Source organism: Microchirus variegatus (genome assembly GCF_963457635.1).
Source record: "Microchirus variegatus genome assembly, chromosome: 2".
In the NCBI taxonomy this organism is placed as follows: Eukaryota; Metazoa; Chordata; class Actinopteri; order Pleuronectiformes; family Soleidae; genus Microchirus; species Microchirus variegatus.
Window position 1 is genome coordinate 29366384 of NC_139803.1, and position 20183 is coordinate 29386566.

The 20183-nt window shown below is 43.4% G+C and overlaps 1 protein-coding gene across 1 annotated transcript; it reads left to right on the forward strand.

Moving 5' to 3' along the window:
- Positions 1-7365: 7365 nt before the first annotated feature.
- On the forward strand, positions 7366-11801 carry LOC310941220 (uncharacterized protein; the record flags this gene model as incomplete). The annotated part of the gene is made up of 5 exons (XM_083906350.1): positions 7366-7374; positions 9904-10113; positions 10231-10374; positions 10483-10617; positions 11682-11801. The coding sequence occupies 5 exons, from the start codon at positions 7366-7368 to the stop codon at positions 11799-11801; spliced, it is 618 nt and encodes a 205-aa protein (XP_083762476.1).
- Between the last annotated feature and the right edge of the window lie 8382 nt (positions 11802-20183).

Sequence of the window (20183 nt, forward strand, 5' to 3'; positions counted from 1 at the left end):
GATTCCTCGCGTGTGCAGGTGGAGATGCAGGCGAACAAGAGGCAAAAGTTGAAGGAGATCTGGCTGCAAATATGAATATAAAGTGAAAGATAATGGCAGAAGCGGAGAACGAGTGAAATTATACACGTCTGCGGTTGAAAGCCTTGTCTGATGTGGTATGGATTTTAGAGACACATCTCAGCCATGCTGCATGTATTCTGATCTCTGTTACTGTCAATATACTTTACAGACTGTCTTTTGCCTTCAAGAACATCCCTGCGTCACGTCTTCATCTCTGACACTCGATCCACACAAGCCCTGATCATTTATGTTCCATATAAACTGTGCAGAACAGGAGGAATGAAAGAAATATATCGTAGAAAATGGCGTTTTCACTTCAAATAAGAGCACTTTCTAAATCTTAAGCTCATATTCCCGGTTTCCCTGCTTTGCCCTATGTATTAAACGTTTGAAAAAGATCATTTTACTTCCATATTTTTATCTTTAGTTAAAGGTCCCATATTATGCTAAATCAACTTTTTAATCATTTAAATCTTTATATTTGGGCAACGGTATCCGAAAACCGGAAGTCCGCGAAGTCCGTGAAAAGGTCTATTCTCGGCTCCACAGTGCAGCACAGAGTTCTACACAAACTTCCAGCCTCAGAGGATTTATCTGTCCAGTGGATACATGTTATATATGACGGCAATGTGCCTGCTAGAGCCTGCAAATGATCACTTTTCCAAATGCTAACTGCTGTTAGCTCCCAGTGGCCTCTGTGTCTGAACAGTTTTTCAAAAACTGCCCCCCCCACTTACAGAAATCCTTACAGAAATCCTATGTAAAACACACTTACTTACTTACTCTAACATCATTTCCAGGGAAAGAGTCAGGTTACACTAAAGTCATTCACTCATGGCATCCAGGTTTCTTCCAATCATATCAAGTGCAATGCCTGAGGGTTTTGTGTAACTCAGCTGAACAGCAGCACAAAGGTCATTTTGTATAACTCAGCTGAACACTTGTGCTCCTCCACTCATCCATAATACATGAAAGCGGCTATAAATACATCTGAAATACCTACAATCATTATTAGAAGTCACTTTACTGCAAGTAAACAGGACGTTCATAAGACATTCAGTGCCCTACAATTCTGTTCTGTGTGTATTTTTTTAATTATTTACTTAGTCAATAAACTCCTCCCATGAGCGACATCTGTTCTAATCACATACAAAATTTGCTCCGATTGCAATTAACACTGTAACACGCAGAGCTTGTAATTTGCCATCTTCAAATGTCACATGAGGTCTGGGCTGCAATAATGTGTTTTTTGGGAGAAACACTGAGAGACAGGGATAACAATGAGAGGAGATTGAACGTATTAAGGATTTAATCAGCCTGTGGGACAAAATGTGACCTTGACAACTTGGTGTCCCCCCCCCCCCCTCCGTGATACAGAAAACTGCAGCATAGAAGCAAACATGGTCAACTGAAGTGAACGAGATTTAGCGAGACAAGCTTTTTAACATCAGGATTTATCCAAATTCTGATTGTCATAATTATATATTACATTTATATTATTATTCATAAATGTACTCTGAGATTATGGATGTGGGCATTAGACAGTGGAAAAAGCCACATGATGAAAAATCTCCCAGACAGAGACACAGGGAGGGAGCAAGTGAGGAAAATTAATTGGTTTTGCTAAATCCTCCTCAAACAGCAGAAGCCAATGTGGTTCCACAAAAGGCCATTACCAGTAATCAATTTAAATCTGTTTTACCCTTCCCAAGGAAACCAATTAGGCAATTTAATTAGGCCTTTTTGATGCACGGCTTTACAACAGCACAGGATAGATCATGTAATTCTCTGCTTCCAGCAGGAAAAAAAAAAAGACAAGTGAAACACGGCGAGGTGTTGCTGGAACAAACGGATGTATTGATACGAGGGGCGGCGGCGGCGAGACGGGAGGACGCAACGGGGAGCACGGACGGGGGCAAGGAGAGGAAGAAAGGGCAAAGATATGTTGATTCAAACTGCCTTCAGTGAGCATTCACTGCTGCGTGTGTTAGGACAGGCACTAGATGGCAGCACTTGACTACTTATGATGAGGTCAGAGGACGACGTTCTGGCCTCAAAATCAGAAGTATGCGTTTGATTCATCACATGACTCTATCCAAACAGACAGTAAACATTAACATGTAGATATCCTCTCTCTCTCACACACACACACACACACACACACACACACACACACACACACACACACACACACACACACACACACACACACACACACACACACACAGTCTCATAAATGACTGTGTTTCCCCTGCATCAATGAACCCATTACAGAGGAACAATGCACACGCTGTTCACCGACTCTCTGCCTAATCAACAATGTCACTGCACACACTCACTTTATTGGCTGTCGGGTTGTTCTGTCAGCCGTGTCAGCATCATAACCAGAGATTCTACTCCTCTGTGTGTGTGTGATCCATCGCTCATCATCACCCCCTTCTTTTCTGTTTGCATGCTTGTGTGTGTGTGTGTGTGTGTGTGTGCTGTCTTTTGTGTGGGATGTCATCGTAATGGGGAACATGTGTGATTGTGACAGACAGGAGTTCTGGATAACTGAACACACACACACACACACACACACACACACACACACACACACACACACACACACACACACACACACACACACACACACACACACACACACACACACACACACACACACTCTCTGTGTGGACACTCATAGACATTAATGCATCCTTACCCTAACCATCACAAGTCAGTGCATAACCCTAAATCCACAAAAAGCCAATTACAGTAGTGTGAACGAGCCAAAATGTCACGCACACACACACACACACACACACACACACACACACACACACACACACACACACACACACACACACACACACACACACACACACACAAACAGATTGGAGAAACTTAATGAAAATTAGCTGAAGTTACTTAGTAAACAACATAAACGTTTTTTTAAAAATGAACCCTAAGTGAAAGCTTTTAATCTCCCCTTTATTATCTTTATCCCCCTTTCCTCCTCACTGCATCTCATCCATCTCTCCATCCTCCTCTAGCCAGCTGCATTTCTTGGACAGGGCTCTTGGCCGCGGTCTGAGAGAGGCGATTGAAGCTAACCGTTTGAGAAAAACAGCCCTGGCAAGGCCAATTACACCCAGACAAAGCACTTTGCATGTTATTGTGTTAGGGATTCATGCTTGATTGACTGAATGGGTTCTAATGAGGCTGGGGAGCGACATGCAGGAAAGGAGGAAACACTCCTCCGTTTCCCCCTGATGGATTGATTCACCCGCACACTCACGTATACACAAACAAACACACACACACACACACACACACACACAGGTGCCGGTGCACACACATTCACATTTACATTTACACTGCCGCGCACATGGGGGAACACTCGCAGTGAAGATCCACCCAAATCAACAGCAAAGCAAACAATTGCTCTCTTGCAGGCTGCAGCTGTGAAGTGTGAACTCTGTGCATGTGTGTGTGTGTGTGTGTGTGCAGTGGGCGGCAGATGAAGAGCAGACTCTACAGTGGAAAGGTAACTCGCTGGATTTGCCTCTGCAGATGCGAAAGCTTCACGCCCACTGGCGTCCTTTTATAGTATCACTTCACTGGGTAGAGTTTGACATAGGAACAGATGGATTGGTAAAGCCTGGAGCAGAGAGATATATAAAAAACAATGCCAGTCATTATTCTTGTTGGGCCTGTGAAACAGATGTTGGTTTTATTTCTGTGTTTGGGTTTCAACTCCACCAAGTTTCACACCCTTTTTTTGAAGTTCTCTCCTTCAGAGACACGAAAGTAGAAGAAAAGTGTATTACGAGCCACGGCGCTGACGGGAAGCTACGATGTTGACAAGGATCTTGTGAAACTTCAAATTGGAAATGAAATTAGCCGGCGACCCCCAGGTCCGGGCATGAATTTTAAAAAGCAGGTGTGAGCTGCATGAAATTAAACGGCGCGATCACATGGTTCTTAAATAAACATTCGTGAAATGTTTACATCATTAGTCACCAGGAGACAATTAGCTATAATATTAATCATCTTTGATTTGATTTCCACAGTCACTTCAGCTGCAGCAGTGATGGATCCTTGAGAGCCAGAGTGTGTGAAGAATATTTACCGCAGCCATTTTGTCCCGTTTTTGCAACTCTCTCATCTCCCTGTCTCTACATCTCACTCATTCATCATCTCTCGTGGCCCCGCCTCCCCCTCAGTCATCTCCCCTGCTGTGCTGAGGTCTGGGTGAAGGGTCAATTGCCTGGGCGCTCCACAGAGCATGTTCTTCCACGAGCAGTCATGTATCTAGCCTTCCGTCATATAATCGTGTTTTATATCATCTGACAACTCTTCCTCCACAGGAGACACCCTCACGCGTTCACCCGAACTAACCTGCACTAACCTGCAGTAACCTGGTCCTTTCTACATACGTGTGTGTATTCGTGATGGAGTGCACATCCCTGCGTCTGCCCTCCTTTCGACCTGACCTTGTTTATTTGCATTATCTTTTCTTCCTCTCCATTCACGTACATGTTCTCTCGCCGCCTCTCCTCCTCCGTCGATAACAAGCACTAATAAGGCAATTAAAGCCTAATTAAAGGGGTCTTCAGAGAGAGGGAAGGTCCCAGGCAAACTTCAAGAAGGTAAAGATAGCTTTGATTTCCTCTTTCCTGACCACCACTGCAAAGTTTAAGAACACGTATTTTTACAACATCTTCAGAGTTCTCTCTCTGTATTTTTTTTTTTTTTTAGCAATGTCAAAAAGCGGGCAACACGAGATAACTAGTTAATTTGTTCTGCTTCACGTGTATTTATCCAGCCGGCGTCAGCCCACTCATTGTCAAATTTGCCAGCTCAGATCAAAGGGTCCTGTGAGACGTGTCAGCCAGGTTACCTCTGCTCAGCGTTTGGAATTAAAGTCATGGATTAAGTGCGAGAGGTGGGGAAGAGTGTGTGTGTGTGTGTGTTTGTTGCCTCTGCAGGACCTTTATCTGGCATGAACACTAACCTTGTCAGGACCAGACGCCCTCATGCAGACCAAAACCCCTTGAAGATGTGAATTGTGGTAGGATTAGGCATGAACTGATTGTGGTTAAGGTCAGAGATAATGTTTTTTTTTTTTTTTTTTTACTGCAGTGTCCTAAGAAGAATAAGTGTTCTTGTATAGGTATATTTGTGAGGACCAACAAACTTATAAACCATAGGGAAAGAGGATATTTTAGGCAAAGTGAGGGCATTCTGGGGGTTAAACCTTGGTTATAGGGTTTACGCCTTTAGTTGTGATGGTTAAGGAGAAGATAATGAGTGTCCTCACTATGAATGCGGTGCAAACAGTGGTGAAAAACTATTCTCTGTCTCTGTCACAAAAGTCTGTGATGGATCTCTGTTGTTTTTTCCCAAAGTGTTCTCTTACATCCCGATGAATAAGATCACTGTGTGCACTTGTAGTCTGAAACAAAATCTTTACCCCCTGATTTAGAAGGCACTTACAATGCATTATCCTCGTGGTAATTACTAGAAACTCAATTAGAAGAAACCGCTGAAGACCAAGACCAAACTGGAGGGCTTAAGCTGCAACGCTGGTAAATGGATTTGGAGTTAATTTAGTGAGTCAGAGGGTGAAACAGCCATCAGTGATGTTTTAAGCTGCAGCAACCTGAGCACTCAAGGCTCTGTACCATAGGCTGCTCCTCTCTATAGTCTGCTTTCTATAGCATTCAGCTTCACTTTGGTATCGAGAGTTACAATTAAATTGCTCTGGGAATTTATTTCAATAACGCGCACACATGCCCTTGAGCGTTTGTGCAGGTGACAATCCTTTAAATCACTTTCCTTAAGTGATGCATTGTGTGTCAGTGATGTTTACACCAGGGTTATCCTGTTCACAGTGGAGCAGTATATTATTCATGGGCCTGAGTATGTTCTCCAACATGCCTCCAAGCATAGTCGGGACCTTAGCCAGAGCTTGTCTGTCTCCACTGAACATCAGCTTTCACCTTCTCTAGGGTTTAAACCCTAGGTGCGTCTCCTTTGTGATGATTTATAGAACCGATCCAAGACCAGATCTGGAACCTAAAACCTTGCACATGCTACTGACCAACAAACGTGGCGAACACACAGGCAAAGAGATTGGATATACATATAAATCTGTAAGATTACAGGACCTAGGACACATGTATGCACTAGCACTGTAATACACACCAAGCTGGTATGAGATTTATCACATATTGGACTCGGCGGAGAGAGGAGTGAGCAGATGGACTGTACCTTGTAGAAAATGTGGGTGGTAAAGTCAGCATGTCGCTGTATGCGTTCCTGCGAATGCTCCTATTGGTGTCAGCATGTGTGTTGGAGCATGGATGCCTGTGTGTGTGTGTGTGTGTGTGTGTCCCACAGAGGTGCTACTGCAGGATCCTGGCTCGTCTGCTATGGATTAACGGCATGAGTGTGTGTGTGTGTGTGTGTGTGGGCTGGTGAGTGGGCGTGCATCATGAGAGCACGGCGATGTCTGCTCTCTCTTCTGGAGACCAGATGGTGATGGAGACAGTGGCTCCACCCAACTGTTCTTGACATCATCGGTCAAAAAAGACAAAGCGAGAGAGAAATAATCAAATATCTGACTCAGTTTTCTTATTTATGCGACCAAAATTAAATAGTTGTATATGTATACAATTGCCTTACATTAAATGTAGCCTATACTCCAGTAAAAAATATAACTCTTAAATGCAAATTTTTTACTTATAAATACAGAAATATATGCAGGCTTTTCAGCAAAATGAATCAAAAGTTGAAATTGTGATGATGCAAACACTGTTGTTTTCTGTTTATGCAGCAAAGCTGTGAAACACAGGGCAAAAACTAAAACAGCAGCACAACAGTATATGGTTTACATGATGGATAAAGGTTACACTTTTATGTGTTGCCGTTTTCCCAAAAAAAAGTGCTGATTCAGGTGAGGTGTTTTTGATATTTGGTCCTTTTTGTTTCTTAAAAAACCAAAAGCAAAACAGAAAAAAAATTGTATTTTAAACCAAAGGTTTAGACAAAGTATGGAGGTTAAATACAGGTTTGTTAATACACTCACTCACTCACCAAGGACTGTCTCAGAAAGACCTACACGCCTTCTTATTCAAGCAATTATCCAATCTGCCAATCACGTGGCAGCAGTGCAATGCATATTTAAATGTAGGAGATTCAGCTAATCTTCAAGCATCAGCATGAGGACACACGTGTGATATGATGTGTGGTGCCAGGCAGCGCTGGTGTGAGTCTTTTAAAAGCACAAAACGTCCACAGTTCTGTTAAAATGCCGTAATGAGGGAGGTCAGAGGAGAATAATTAGACTGGAGCTGATGGAACGATGACAGTAATGCAGATATTCAGCCTCTCAGAATGCACAACACACACCCGAGGTGAACAATAGAAGTGTTCCAAGTCCTATTGTCCAGAATAGATAGATGTAATAACTGTAAAAAAAAAATGAGCCCAGTCTGCTGAATCTGAGTTTCCACTCAGGCTGTCGATGGTAGGGTCAGAATTTGGTGTCAACAACCATGTGTTGTGCTCAGGCTGCTGTTAACAGTGTGATGATATAGTTCTCCTGGTACACTCTGAGCCCTTTACTCCCATTAACCAGCCTGTTTGAGAGTATGGTCGCTGAACATGCGTTTAACTTTATGGCCACAATTTGCCCACACCTCATAATGGCTACTTCCAGCGTGTTAATGCACGATGTCACAAAGCAAAAGTCATCTACGACTGGTTTCATTAACACGAACACGAGCTCAGCGTCGACTTCAATGGCTTCAGGAGTCACCAGACCTGAATACAACTGAGCAGGAACAGCAGGGGATTCACAGTGAGAGTGTGCTGCTGACAGGGAAGTGATGTGAGACTACGGCGGGGGATTAGGGCCAAACAACAAAGCCTAATATTACCAGCATAAAGTCGTAATATTACGAATCCTAAGAATCCTAATGCCATAAAGCGTTGGAGACCCCATGCTCGCCACAGTTTTACTCCTTCAGGATCTTAAAATGTGATTATCAATCTAACGGTTTCTTGAGAAACGACAAAACCCTCAGATGTAAACCAGTGATGGCCTTGCACTCGACCACTTGCAGCCATTTCCTCCTCCACAAAAGAGAGGATTTCCTCCAGGTCTGTGTGACTCTTTCTTCCAAACAAACTCAGTTTCTTGCACAATCTTTTAAAAGTCCTCGACAAAAGATGAAATATTTTGCAGGTTGCAGCTGATCATCTTTGCTCAATTACTAATAACTTTATTCTTGTAATAATACTTAATATTACTTTCAACATGGATCTGAATTTAAAGAGAGGTTCCCATCATCTAATAAAATGCTCAGTGAGTGAATATAGTGAATTAAACTGCAGAAAATGATGCATCCAGTACCTGAACCCTGCTTTAAAGGATTCTTGGCCCCGTCTTATTCAAGTGCATTCTGTGTAATAACATATTTCCTGGTGTCACACACTCAGCTGACAGGGTGACGCTGCCTCGTGGCATTTGATTATTCTCAGGAACGGACACATTACATGTAAACGCTGTGGAGGCGATCTGCTGAATGACAACACCGTATCCCATGAATCAGAGAGGATATAAACCCACTCAGGCGACTCCACAGAGACGACACATGATTAGTGTGTAGAACTGAAGAATAATAAGATAAGATAAGATAAGAAGTCCTTTATTCGTCCCGCAGTGGGGAAATTTACAGTGTTACAGCAGCAAGACAGTAAGGATAAGGATAATAAATAATAAACATGCATTACCAAAAAGAAATAGAATATGTAAAGTACAATATATAAAGATATTAACACTGACTATAAAAATAGGTTTAAAAATAGAATGTACATTACAACCGGTCTGCAGAATATACACAGTATGCACATGGTATTTATAGTGTAAGGAAACAAGGCTGAGCTATTAAATAAGGATATTAAATAAGGATAAGGATATTGCACTGATGAGAAAACTACAGTATAAAAAATTTGACAGTATGAAAAATGACAATATATTGCACTTCAAAAAAAATTTACATTATGAAAAAATATATACAGTATATTACACCAATGAGAGTTAACAGTATATTGCACATGGAGAGTGGAGTGTGTGTGTGTGTGTGTGTGTGTGTGTGTGTGTGTGTGTGTGTGTGGGGTCTACTTAGAGCAGTACTTGTTGTACAGTCTAACAGCTGCAGGGAGGAACGACCTGCGATAACGCTCCTTCAGACATTTTGGATGTTTTAGTTTGTGACTGAAGGAGCTGCCCAGTGCTGCGATGGTGTTCTGCAGGGGGTGGGAGAGGTTGTCCATCAGAGATGATAGCTTGGTAGCCATTCTCCTCTCTCCCACCACCTCCACTGGTTCCAGGGGACATCCAAGGACAGAGCTGGCTTTCTTAATCAGCCTGTCCAGCCTCTTCCTGTCTGCGGCTGTGATGCCACTGCCCCAGCAGACCACTGCGTAAAAAATGGCTGATGCCACTACTGAGTCGTAGAAGGTCTTCAGGAGTTCTCCCTGAACTCCAAAAGACCTTAGTTTCCTCAACAGGTAGAGTCTGCTCTGACCCTTCCTGTAGAGCGCAGCAGCATGATCAGACCAGTCCAGTTTATTGTTAAGGTGAACACCCAGGTATTTGTAAGATGTCACCATCTCTATGTCCTTTTCCTGGATGCACACCGGCGATGGAGGAGAGTGTCGTCTTCTGCGGAAATCCACCACCAGCTCCTTAGTTTTCCCCGCGTTGAGCTGGAGGCGGTTCCGCAGGGACCAGTCCACAAAATCCTGAACAAGTTCTCTGTACTCTCTGTCGTCATCATCTGTGATGAGGCCGACAATGGCAGAGTCGTCAGAGAACTTCTGCAGGTGACAGGAGGGGGAGCTGTAGGAGAAGTCTGCAGTGTACAGGGTGAAGAGGAACGGAGCCAGAACTGTTCCCTGTGGGGCCCCTGTACTGCAGACAGCCATGTCCGACACACAATCCCGAGTCCTCACATACTGGGGTCGATCAGTCAAATAATCCACAATCCAGGATGTGAGGTGAGGATCAACTCCTGCATGCTCCAGCTTGTCCTTCAGAAATACTGGCTGGATGGTGTTGAAAGCACTGGAGAAATCAAAAAACATGATCCTCACAGTGCTCCCCGACTTCTCCAGGTGAGAAAGAGCTCTGTCCTGCAGGTAGATGACAGCGTCATCCACCCCGATGCTGGGCTGGTAGGCGAACTGCAGTGGGTCCATCGCTGGTCTCACCACAGGGCGCAGATGAGACAGCACCAGACGCTCCAGGATCTTCATCAGGTGGGATGTTAGTGCCACCGGCCTGTAACTGTTAAAGTCTTTGGGGTGCGGTGTTTTTGGCACTGGTACCACACAGGACGTCTTCCATAAGTGTGGTACTCTCCCCAGTTTCAGGCTCATGTTGAAGATGGTCCCCATTATCCCACACAGCTGAACTGCACAGGATTTGAGGAGCCTGGAGCTGATGCCATCAGGACCTGCAGCCTTCTTCGCCTTGATCTTTTTGAGCTCTTTTCTCACCTGGTTAGGTGTGAAGGACAGATTGGAGCAGGGGGGTTGTGTGTTGTTGAACGAGCTTGGAGATGAAGGGAGGGGGGTGGAGGTCGGGCAGTTTACTGGTGATCCAGATGAAAGAGGTTCCAGCAGGGCTGTCGGGGGAGAAGTGGGGGCCTGATCAAACCTATTGAAGAATAAGTTCAAGTCGTTAGCCCACCTCTGGTCCCCTACAGCCTGGGAGTCCAGCTTGTTTTGGCCGGAGATGGTTTTCAGGCCTCTCCAGACTCCACTGACATCTCTCTGCTGCAGCTGCTCCTCCATCTTCTTCCTGTAGCTGTCCTTCCCCTCCCTGATCTTTCTCCTCAGCTCCCTCTGAACAGTCTTCAGCTCCTCCTTGTTTCCTGACCTAAAAACTCTCTTTTTCTCCTTAAGGAGAGCCTTTATGTCAGGGTTAATCCAGGGTTTGTTGTTAGAGAAACATCGTACTGTCCTGGTGGGTACAGTGCTCTCAACACAGAAGTTTATGTAGTCCGTAATTGTATTTGTGAGACTGTCGATGTCCTCCCCATGTCCCTCACAAAGTTCGTCCCACACAGTAGACTCAAAACAGTCCATCAGAGCCTCATCGGTCTCCTCAGACCATACTTTCACTGTGCGGGTCACAGCTGGCTGCCTGTGTACAAGAGGTTTGTACACAGGAAGGAGATGAACCAGGTTGTGATCAGATCTTCAATCAGAATATACAATCAGGAAAAAAGAAGCACTTATAGGCAAGAACATGGAGAAAGAAAAACATCCATAAATCATTAGATTTAGCTGCAGTTTCAACTCATGGAGCCAGAACTGCTGCAATAGTCCCAAAATCCCTCAGGTCCAAAATTACATCCCCGTCTACGGTGGTTTGAGGCTCAGCTCGTATATAAAGGTCATACATGACTATTAATGAGTATCTTTGTTCTGCTTTCTGTCTCTGGAGTTGAGCTAATTGAGCTGCAACCCTTTCCCTGCACATATACACGGACACAGGGAGAGACAGCTGACACAAATGTGTCCCTGTTCCCCTCAGACGCCGCTGATGTGTGGTGGTATAGCTAAATGAGGCCTGTGATGGACGCCGTGACGAGGCATCCAAGCCCACTGCTCGCGCTCCGCTCACCGCCCCGGTGTGCGGCGCGCTGGCCAATCAACTGCTCACACAAAGGAGGAATTAGCATATTTCCTGGCACAAAATCGTTCCCCTTAATTGCAGCTGCATTGAACCTACGTTGTCCACACCTCCTCACCACTCTCTCCTCTTGTTTTTCTTTCAGCACTCTTCTCATCAGCAGCCTCTCCAACTGTGTGTGTGTGTGTTTTTCCTGTTAATCTTTCACGTTTCCCTTCATTTCTCCTCTAATCATTCAGTCTTCATCAAATGGCTATTGTGTGAGCTCGGGAAGGAGAATGCAGAGGAAAAAGGGAAGGGGGGGGGCTGGGAATGTGTTTGGCATGCTGTAATACTGGAGTGAGGTTGTCGCTCAAATGATGCTCTCATAATCAGCACACTGGAGCAAGGCTGCAGCACAGAATGACAATATCAGCCTTTAGTCCTGTCAATCTCTCTGTATCTCTGTGTTTGTGCCCTTGTTTCTCGTAGTTTCTACTGTTTTCGTGTGCAAATTTCCCTTTGCGTGCACCTTCATCTGCATCTTTTTGCTCCTTCTCACAGCCCTCCGTCTCAATTCACCCAATGCATCAACGCTGCTTGTGATTCTTTGTCTCAGTCCTTCAACGGTATCCGAAAACCGGCAGTTCGCGAAAAGTTCTATTCTTGGCTTCACAGTGCAGCACAGAGTTCTACACAAACTTCCAGCGGATACAGTGGATACATGTTATATATGACGGGCAATGTGCCTGCTAGAGCCTGCAAATGATCACTTTTCAAAATGCTAACTGCTGTCAGCTCCCAGTAGCCTCTGTGGCTGATGTTATTATTATTATTTTTTTTTAAGGTGGACCTAAAGAGATACTACTAAACAGAGCGTTCTGAACAGGGCTGTTTTGGCAGCGTGATTGAACTGCTGTGGTGCTTCATCTTTATGGTATTTTGACTAAAGCATGTCACAGACATGTTTATTAGGACACCAGGGAACTAGTTTAACTTGTAGAAATAGGGTATAATATGACCCATTTAATGCTAATTTAGTTTAGTGAGTGGCTGGGTCTTGTGATACCTGCCTGTGCTCTAAATACCAAGGATAGATCTCTTTCACAATCACCAATATGCTGACGACAGTAACGCGCTAATATTCAAACTTTACTTACGACTGCGCTCCAAGTCAACCTTTCAGTCACCCTTTCAAAGTTTCTGCAGCCTGCTCCTCCTGTACTTTCATATCCTCTCACAGCATCACATTTGTATTTCTGCCACCAAACTCTGTGATCATCACTGGGCTCAGACGCACCTGCCTCTGCAACACTGTCACAGCTTTCACTCTCCCACTGTACACTGTCAAACACCGTGTGCTGGTGTGTGTGTGTGTACGTGTGCCTGCCTGCCTGCCTCTGTTGTTGCTTGCAGTTTGTCTCGCAGAATTGCTGTTGTGGTAAAGTGTGTTTATACTGCCAGTCAAAGACAAGGCAAAGACGGCATCACTCATCCTTCCGTTGTGGAAGGAAGCCGTGAGGAGAAAGAGGGGGGGGGGGGGGGGGGGGAGAGCGTGATAGTGAAAGGCAGCAGTCACATTTCAGAGTGTAAAGAGTCCCAGGTGATTTACACGCTGGTGCTTCTGAGATAAGCTGAGGTCTTGACTGCTGTTATGCAGGATTTCCAGACAGATGGAATACTCCACCATGATGCAGGTGTGGGGAGAGGGGCTTCACATCCACCACAAACAGGATGTAAAGGTTTTAAGCAGGACTGCAAAGTCTTCATCCAAGCACTTCTTCTTTTCATTCTATAATAATTACTGCCCCATTTAGAATATTTAAAACTGATCTTCATACAATATGACACACGAAGGCAAATGCTATTATTATTTTAAACTATAATACCAAGAATATATGGTTTGAGCAAAGCCAAAAATCACAACACTTTGATCCAAAACTTCCACTCCAATCTTTGTTTTGCAACCCTGCACACAAAGACCTAATACAACCACATATATATTACAGTTTTATTACTTATTTAAACACAAATGTAATAATAATAGAAAAATCACACATTGTCATGTGCTAAAATGCACATTTTAGTCACTCACTGGTGACAAAGTCAGGCATTATGTAAAGTAACATCATTTATAGCTTGGACAAGTATATTATACATGCACGGCGTACAGTATGCAAAGTTGTTCATCTATTATTGCATCAACGTAAAAAAAAATAAAAAATCTCTTTCGCTGTTATAAATTATGTCTGAAATTCAATGTGCTGTGAAACCTTTCATTTGAGCATCTGAGTTGCTCTGAAGAGAGAAAATCTCTGTAGAAACACACAGTACATCACATAACTGTCATACGCTCAGTTATTCCGTCTTCCAATGGCTGTATTAAACCTGATTATCCTATTTGTAATCGCTTGGATGAGCCGAAGTATATGAGAGAGTTTAAAATAGAAACATGCTGATGATCTCATTCATTACAATTAGCAGTTCTTGGTAGGAAGTCTCTTTTACCCTCCATCTGACCTCGTAATCATCCGTTGTGTAATGACAATAAAGATCCTTTCCGTTTTCCTTTCATGAAGAAAAAGGAAAACCACAGTTTCTGCTCAGGCCAGTATTGTAACACAATTTGGGCTACACTTAATAAAGACAAATAATAAAGAAGAATAAATAAAGAATAAATTAAGCATCATAAAATTGACCCTCTTTGACCTGGCACCTGTTTTTACAGGATCATAACTCTGGCCAATAAATAAATCCCCACTCAGCCTGTGGCTAAGAGTGAAAGGCCTGCACAAATAGCTTCTTTATTAATAACACTTGACAGGGTTTCTGGTTGGAAGCTAAGTGCTCATTAGAACACACTAACTAGTCCCTGGTAGCAGAGATGCATGGCTGCTGCTGCTGCTGCTGCTGCTGCTGGTCTCTAATAAAGAATGAGCTAATTGGTTAATTACATTCATAGCCAACGCTCATGAGTGTCCTGCATATGGACCTCATTACAAAAGGGGTTAGTGTTTAAAATGCACGGTACAAAACGGAGGTCACCTCTTAAGAAGGAAGCTCGCTGTATAATGAACACACGGCCGCGCGTTGACAAACGACGGCCAACACACACACACAGAGACGCAAACAATCGCACACAATCACACACTGCTGTGCACAATTTATTGGCAAGGAAGGAAGTGGTGACTTCACAACATGCAGCTCATTAAGGAAAATGCCTTCATTGACATGCTTTGTATGCGAACTCTAAATAGACTCAAAGTGATTGTTGCAGACTCGGTCTCAGCGTGACACAGGCGAGCATAGGTGGCGTCACTGTCCTCTTCTTTTACTTCTGTTACTACGCTGAAAACCTATTTCTGGAGAGATTTTACAGTCGACAGTCAAACTTTTTTAAAACGAGTCCCAAAAGAGAGTTAAATCAAGGAGAGAGGAGAGAGAGCTGCAGGATGAGGATGCTTGATAAAGGAAAGGGGGGGGGGGGCGGGTTGTGTGCAGCTGACCCAACAGGAAGTCTTTGACAGGGACCCACATGGCAGGTAGCAGAGGTGCAGGACTCTGACACTGAAACTAAGCGCACAGTCATCCATCACCTTGGCAACTCCGCCTGTCTGTGAGGCAGGCAGAGGGACACAAAGGCAGCGCTAGGGCAGATGGGAAGGGAGAAGGAGGCCCAGAGTCGTCCACCAGAGGAACCATGGTGAGGGACAGCAGCCAGGATGTGCACACACACACACACACACACACGCACGCACACGGGACATTAGACTAAACCTTTGCTATTGTTCTTTGTGTGTGTGTGTGTGTGTGTGTGTGTGTGTGTGTGTGTGTGTGTGTGTGTGTGTGTGTGTGTGTGTTTAAAACAGGGGCTAAAGTGTGAAATGACCGATGGCCTTCGCTGCTCCTCTGTCCACTCTGCAGACCAGCTGTCTGGAGAAAGTAGATACAGCACATCCATCATCACACTGCTCCTGTCTCTGAGACCTCAAGCCAGACTGCAGTAACAGTGAGTGCGTGTGTGCATATGTGCGTGCGTGTGTGTGTGTGTGTCTGTTCTCTGACTGGCTACAGTCACTTTGAGACAGAAGAGGGCAACAAACATGCAGATATCTGAGACGTTACATGTATGTAACTCCGTTTAGTGTTTACTTCTCGATGCCTCAACCTTGTAATCGGACTTGTCCTCATGGAGTTGCGTGTATTCGATTCTGCTTGTGCTGGATTCGACAGAAATATCACACAATAAGACAGAATTACAAAAAAAATCACAATCAGCAGCAGCTTGTTGTTGTCCAAGGATTATGGGAGCATAGCCAACAAAGCCAGATTATTCCAAATGTGAGGAAACGGTGATCATGGCATAATTTATAGTCAATTCAATAATAACTTTTGTACCAAGAAAAAGTTAAGTAGTTCTGTTGTACTACATTTGTGAATAATTACATTTCTCTTATATAGAAATAACAGCAAAGTGCACAGAGCACGACTCTCATTTCCCACAACTCCTCATCCAGATCTGTTTCACTGTGTCAGTGTCGCTGTAGAGTAGACGACTTCATTTCATTCAGATACTGTAAGTCATGGAATATTAAAATCTAACTGGGTTTGTGCGTCTCTGAGGGAGAAGGCAATCATCAGAGTATCTTATATCCAGTTAACTTCCATACCAGGCAGATGTCGAGCAAACTACAATATTGATATTGCTTCATATTAGACCAAAAGTCCAATAATCCTGCACGATGATAACCGATACATGAGGAGCTATCGATGATCACTTCTGTGACAAAGCCTCTGAAGGACACCATATGAGATCAAACAGCAGAGGCTGAAAATGATGGCAGAGCAGTCTATTTTCCAACTTTCAGGCCCTCAATTTTGATATTATACTGGAAAAAAAACAACATTCTTTTTTAATTAAAGGTCAGATGTAAATTAAAGGTCAAATCTGTGCATATGAAGTGCAAAAATTCAAGTACGGTAGCTGAAATATTAATTAACAGTTCATATTCTGTGCTTGGGAGACCATGGGTGAATCTTAAATTGCAGCCATTTATTGGTTGTGTCAGAATATTGAAGGAGAGATAGATTATTCAAGACCTACTGTAACAGAAATGGAGAGTGGTCCTCTCGTGATCGATGCCGCCGTCAATACTGAAGCCGCTACACTAGACTACACAAGGCTGCGGGCACAGCGGCTAATGGTAAATCACAATCACAATTGGCTTTTATTGGCAAAATGTGTGCGCGCATACAAGGACTTTAACTACTGGTTTCCATTACTCTGTGCACAGGACAGGCAAAGTGAAGACCAAAGTTCTATCATGCGTCTAGCTCCACCCGTACCGTGCCATTACCTTGGTAGGGAAAGGTACCAAAAATGGAACAGTCGGGACTGATCATTTTGGTTTTATTCCTAATGGAAACACAAAAAATATATATATATTGCACCAAATGACAGAAGCACAACACATAAACACCTAAACAAGTACACAAGTATATATATTTACATACAAAGAGTCGTGATGTGGGATTCTAGAAAGAAAAAGACTTTTACGAAGTCCAGTGCACTGAAGATGTTATTCCTGAATTTAAAGAAGACACAATGGAATGTGTGAGCAGCTAACAGCCTCTTGGGAGAGCGGCGCAGCATTATCTACAGATAGACTAAAGATAGACTAAATCACCAGCAATGGCTCCTTTAGAGCATCGCTTGTAAATGCACACTTACGCCGTCTCCGAACTCCAGGCACTGATGTGAGCGTAACCTTCAGACAACATAATAACAGGGCTTTTAAAAACACTCTAAAATGCATGTTTGTGTGTAACTCGTGCAGCGATCGACACTTGAGACTTTGCTTTCAGTCCCTGGAGACTGAGTTTCTCTGGTGCTCACACCACGGTGTCAAATTGACAGTGATTTAAAAGAGAAAAGCAGAAAACACACATTTCTATAGGTCACTGCACTTAAGATATTTATCTAATTTGCTCACATCAAATCACAAGGTATAAATAAACAAGAGGACGTCTATTTTTTCTTTTAATAAAGAGCAGCCGAGAGCGTCTCCATCTTGTCAGTCCATTAAAGCGCTTAAAACATCAACTCAACAGGCATCACCGCGGGCCCGGCTCCATTACTGAAGTACAAGGAGAGTACGCTCGACCACAGCAATCAGCTGCTGCTGCTCGCCTGTGGCCTGACTGATATTCCTTTGAGGATACTGCACAGAGAAGTGTCCACCAGTTTGCAAAGTGTGTGCAAGTACAGGTTTGTATTTTTGCTGCACGTCTGATAAACGGGGGCTTCAAAGGAGGATAACTTCCAGAGGTGCTTGAGGACGCTAAGCACCCTCGGACTAATATAGAAGCACTTTGAGGTGACGTATCTGCACTCACTGACATTACACCTCAGCCCAGCGATTACACACTTATACAGCGCGTGGTACATCTCTGTAGTTTTGTTTCGCAAAAAATCAAGTAATATTTCAAACTTAATGGGGACATATTATGCAAAATCAACTTTTTAATCATTTAATCCTTATTTGGGACTCAGTCTGCAAAATGTGCAAAAAAGTGACTCACTCATGTTTTTGTGGTCCTCCTCAGTCTAAGAACAAGAGATAAAACACACGATGTTGACTTCTACGCCCCTTGGGACGTCTCAATGCGCCAAATTCCTGAAATTGTTGTCTCGTGGAGCTCCGCGTTGTCAGTAAAACATGCGAGAGTGCTGGCGAGGACAACGATATTTGAAAACCGGAAGTCCGCGAAAAGCTCTATTCTTGGCTCCACAGTGCAGCACATAGTCCTACACAAACTTTCAGCCTCAGAGGATTTATCTGTCCAGTGGATACATGTTATATATGACAGCAATGTGCCTGCTAGATCCTGTAAATGATCACTTTTCCAAATGCTAACTGCTGTTAGCTCCTAGTAGCCTCTGTGGCTGATGTCATTCCCGGTCCCTTAAATTTCGTTTCCCTTTTTTTTTTAAGGTGGACCTAAAGAGATACTACTAAACAGAGTGTTTTGAACAGGGCTGTTTTGGCAGGGTGATTGAACTGCTGTGGTCCTTCATCCTTATGGTATTTTGACCAAAGCATGTCACAGACATGGTCATTAGGAGACCAGGGAACTAGGTTAACTTGGAGAAATAGGATGTAATATGGGACCTTTAAATTTGAACAAATACAATTGCTACAGATGTTGATTCAGGTGTTTCCACTTAAGGGTGTTTTGCATATGAGCCATAATTCTCATCCCATTTTTCTCGTAAAATGGGTCTTTAGATGATCTCGATTGCCGCTACGTCTGTTGCTATGGTGATATTTAGGTTTTGAAACACAACTTATGTCACTAGCATGAATACAAGGTATACTAGTATATTCTGAACTGATGCGACTAAAACTACTCGCCTACCTTGGCTGCCACGAGTGGTTATTTGAGTTACTGCTGCATCATTGCATCATTCTCCTCTGACCTCTGGCATCAACAAGGCATTTTTGTCTGATGCTCTCTAGATATGTTCTCTCTTTCAGACCAAACCTCAGCGATGCTTGTTTGTGGAAATCCCCAGAAGATCAGCTATTTCCGATTTTACTCTTAATGGGAATGTAATTCAGAAGAGTCAACAATCAATGTGGATAATGTTTTCTGATGTCATGTAGGTGATAAGTAGGATCATTTTCCCACAGACATCCCACATTCCTTCAAAACGGGTTCATTTTTGCAACCAGCAGAATTTCCCCCATTGGTTATTCAACATTTTCACTTACTACTTTCATCCATTTTTAAATATGCCTAATTATATTTTTGCCAAACCTTCCCTCACTGAGTCCCTAAAGTATCACATTCACAAACTATGGTTACAGCTGCAGCATAAAAAGCATAAAAGGCTATAAAAATGGACACAGCAAATGCCAGTTCCTCCTCTTTAATGTTGGGTATTTGTTTGATAGTTCACGAGTGAAGGAAAGCATCTGATTCAAATAGCTGCCTCCAGTAGGTTACCAGCTCACTGAGCGTCTCATATAACACACACACATACTCTCACAGGGACCAAAAAAACACACAAATGTGTGAAACATTAAGCCAGCGTGCTTATTCAGCAGTTGTGGAGAGAGCTTAGTCAGTCTTGATTCGATCGGAGAGAAGCTGACGTGAAGCTTTTTGTCACATCTGACAAACATTTTCCACATACTTTTGTACAAGCACATTTTTACACTGGTTGGTCTGCAGCTTTAAAAGTCCAGTGGACAGAAGACAGAGCATCGAGTCTAAAAAATGCTGATGAGAAGAAGAAACTGATTTCTTTTTATCAAAGTATTTTCTTTTAAACCAAAGCATTTTTTTCTTTATGTTCAAACACGACTGAGGGAAAAACACGAAGCTGTGATTGCGTGTGATGTTTTGCCTGTATTGTATTGGATCCACCTGTCAGTATATTCTG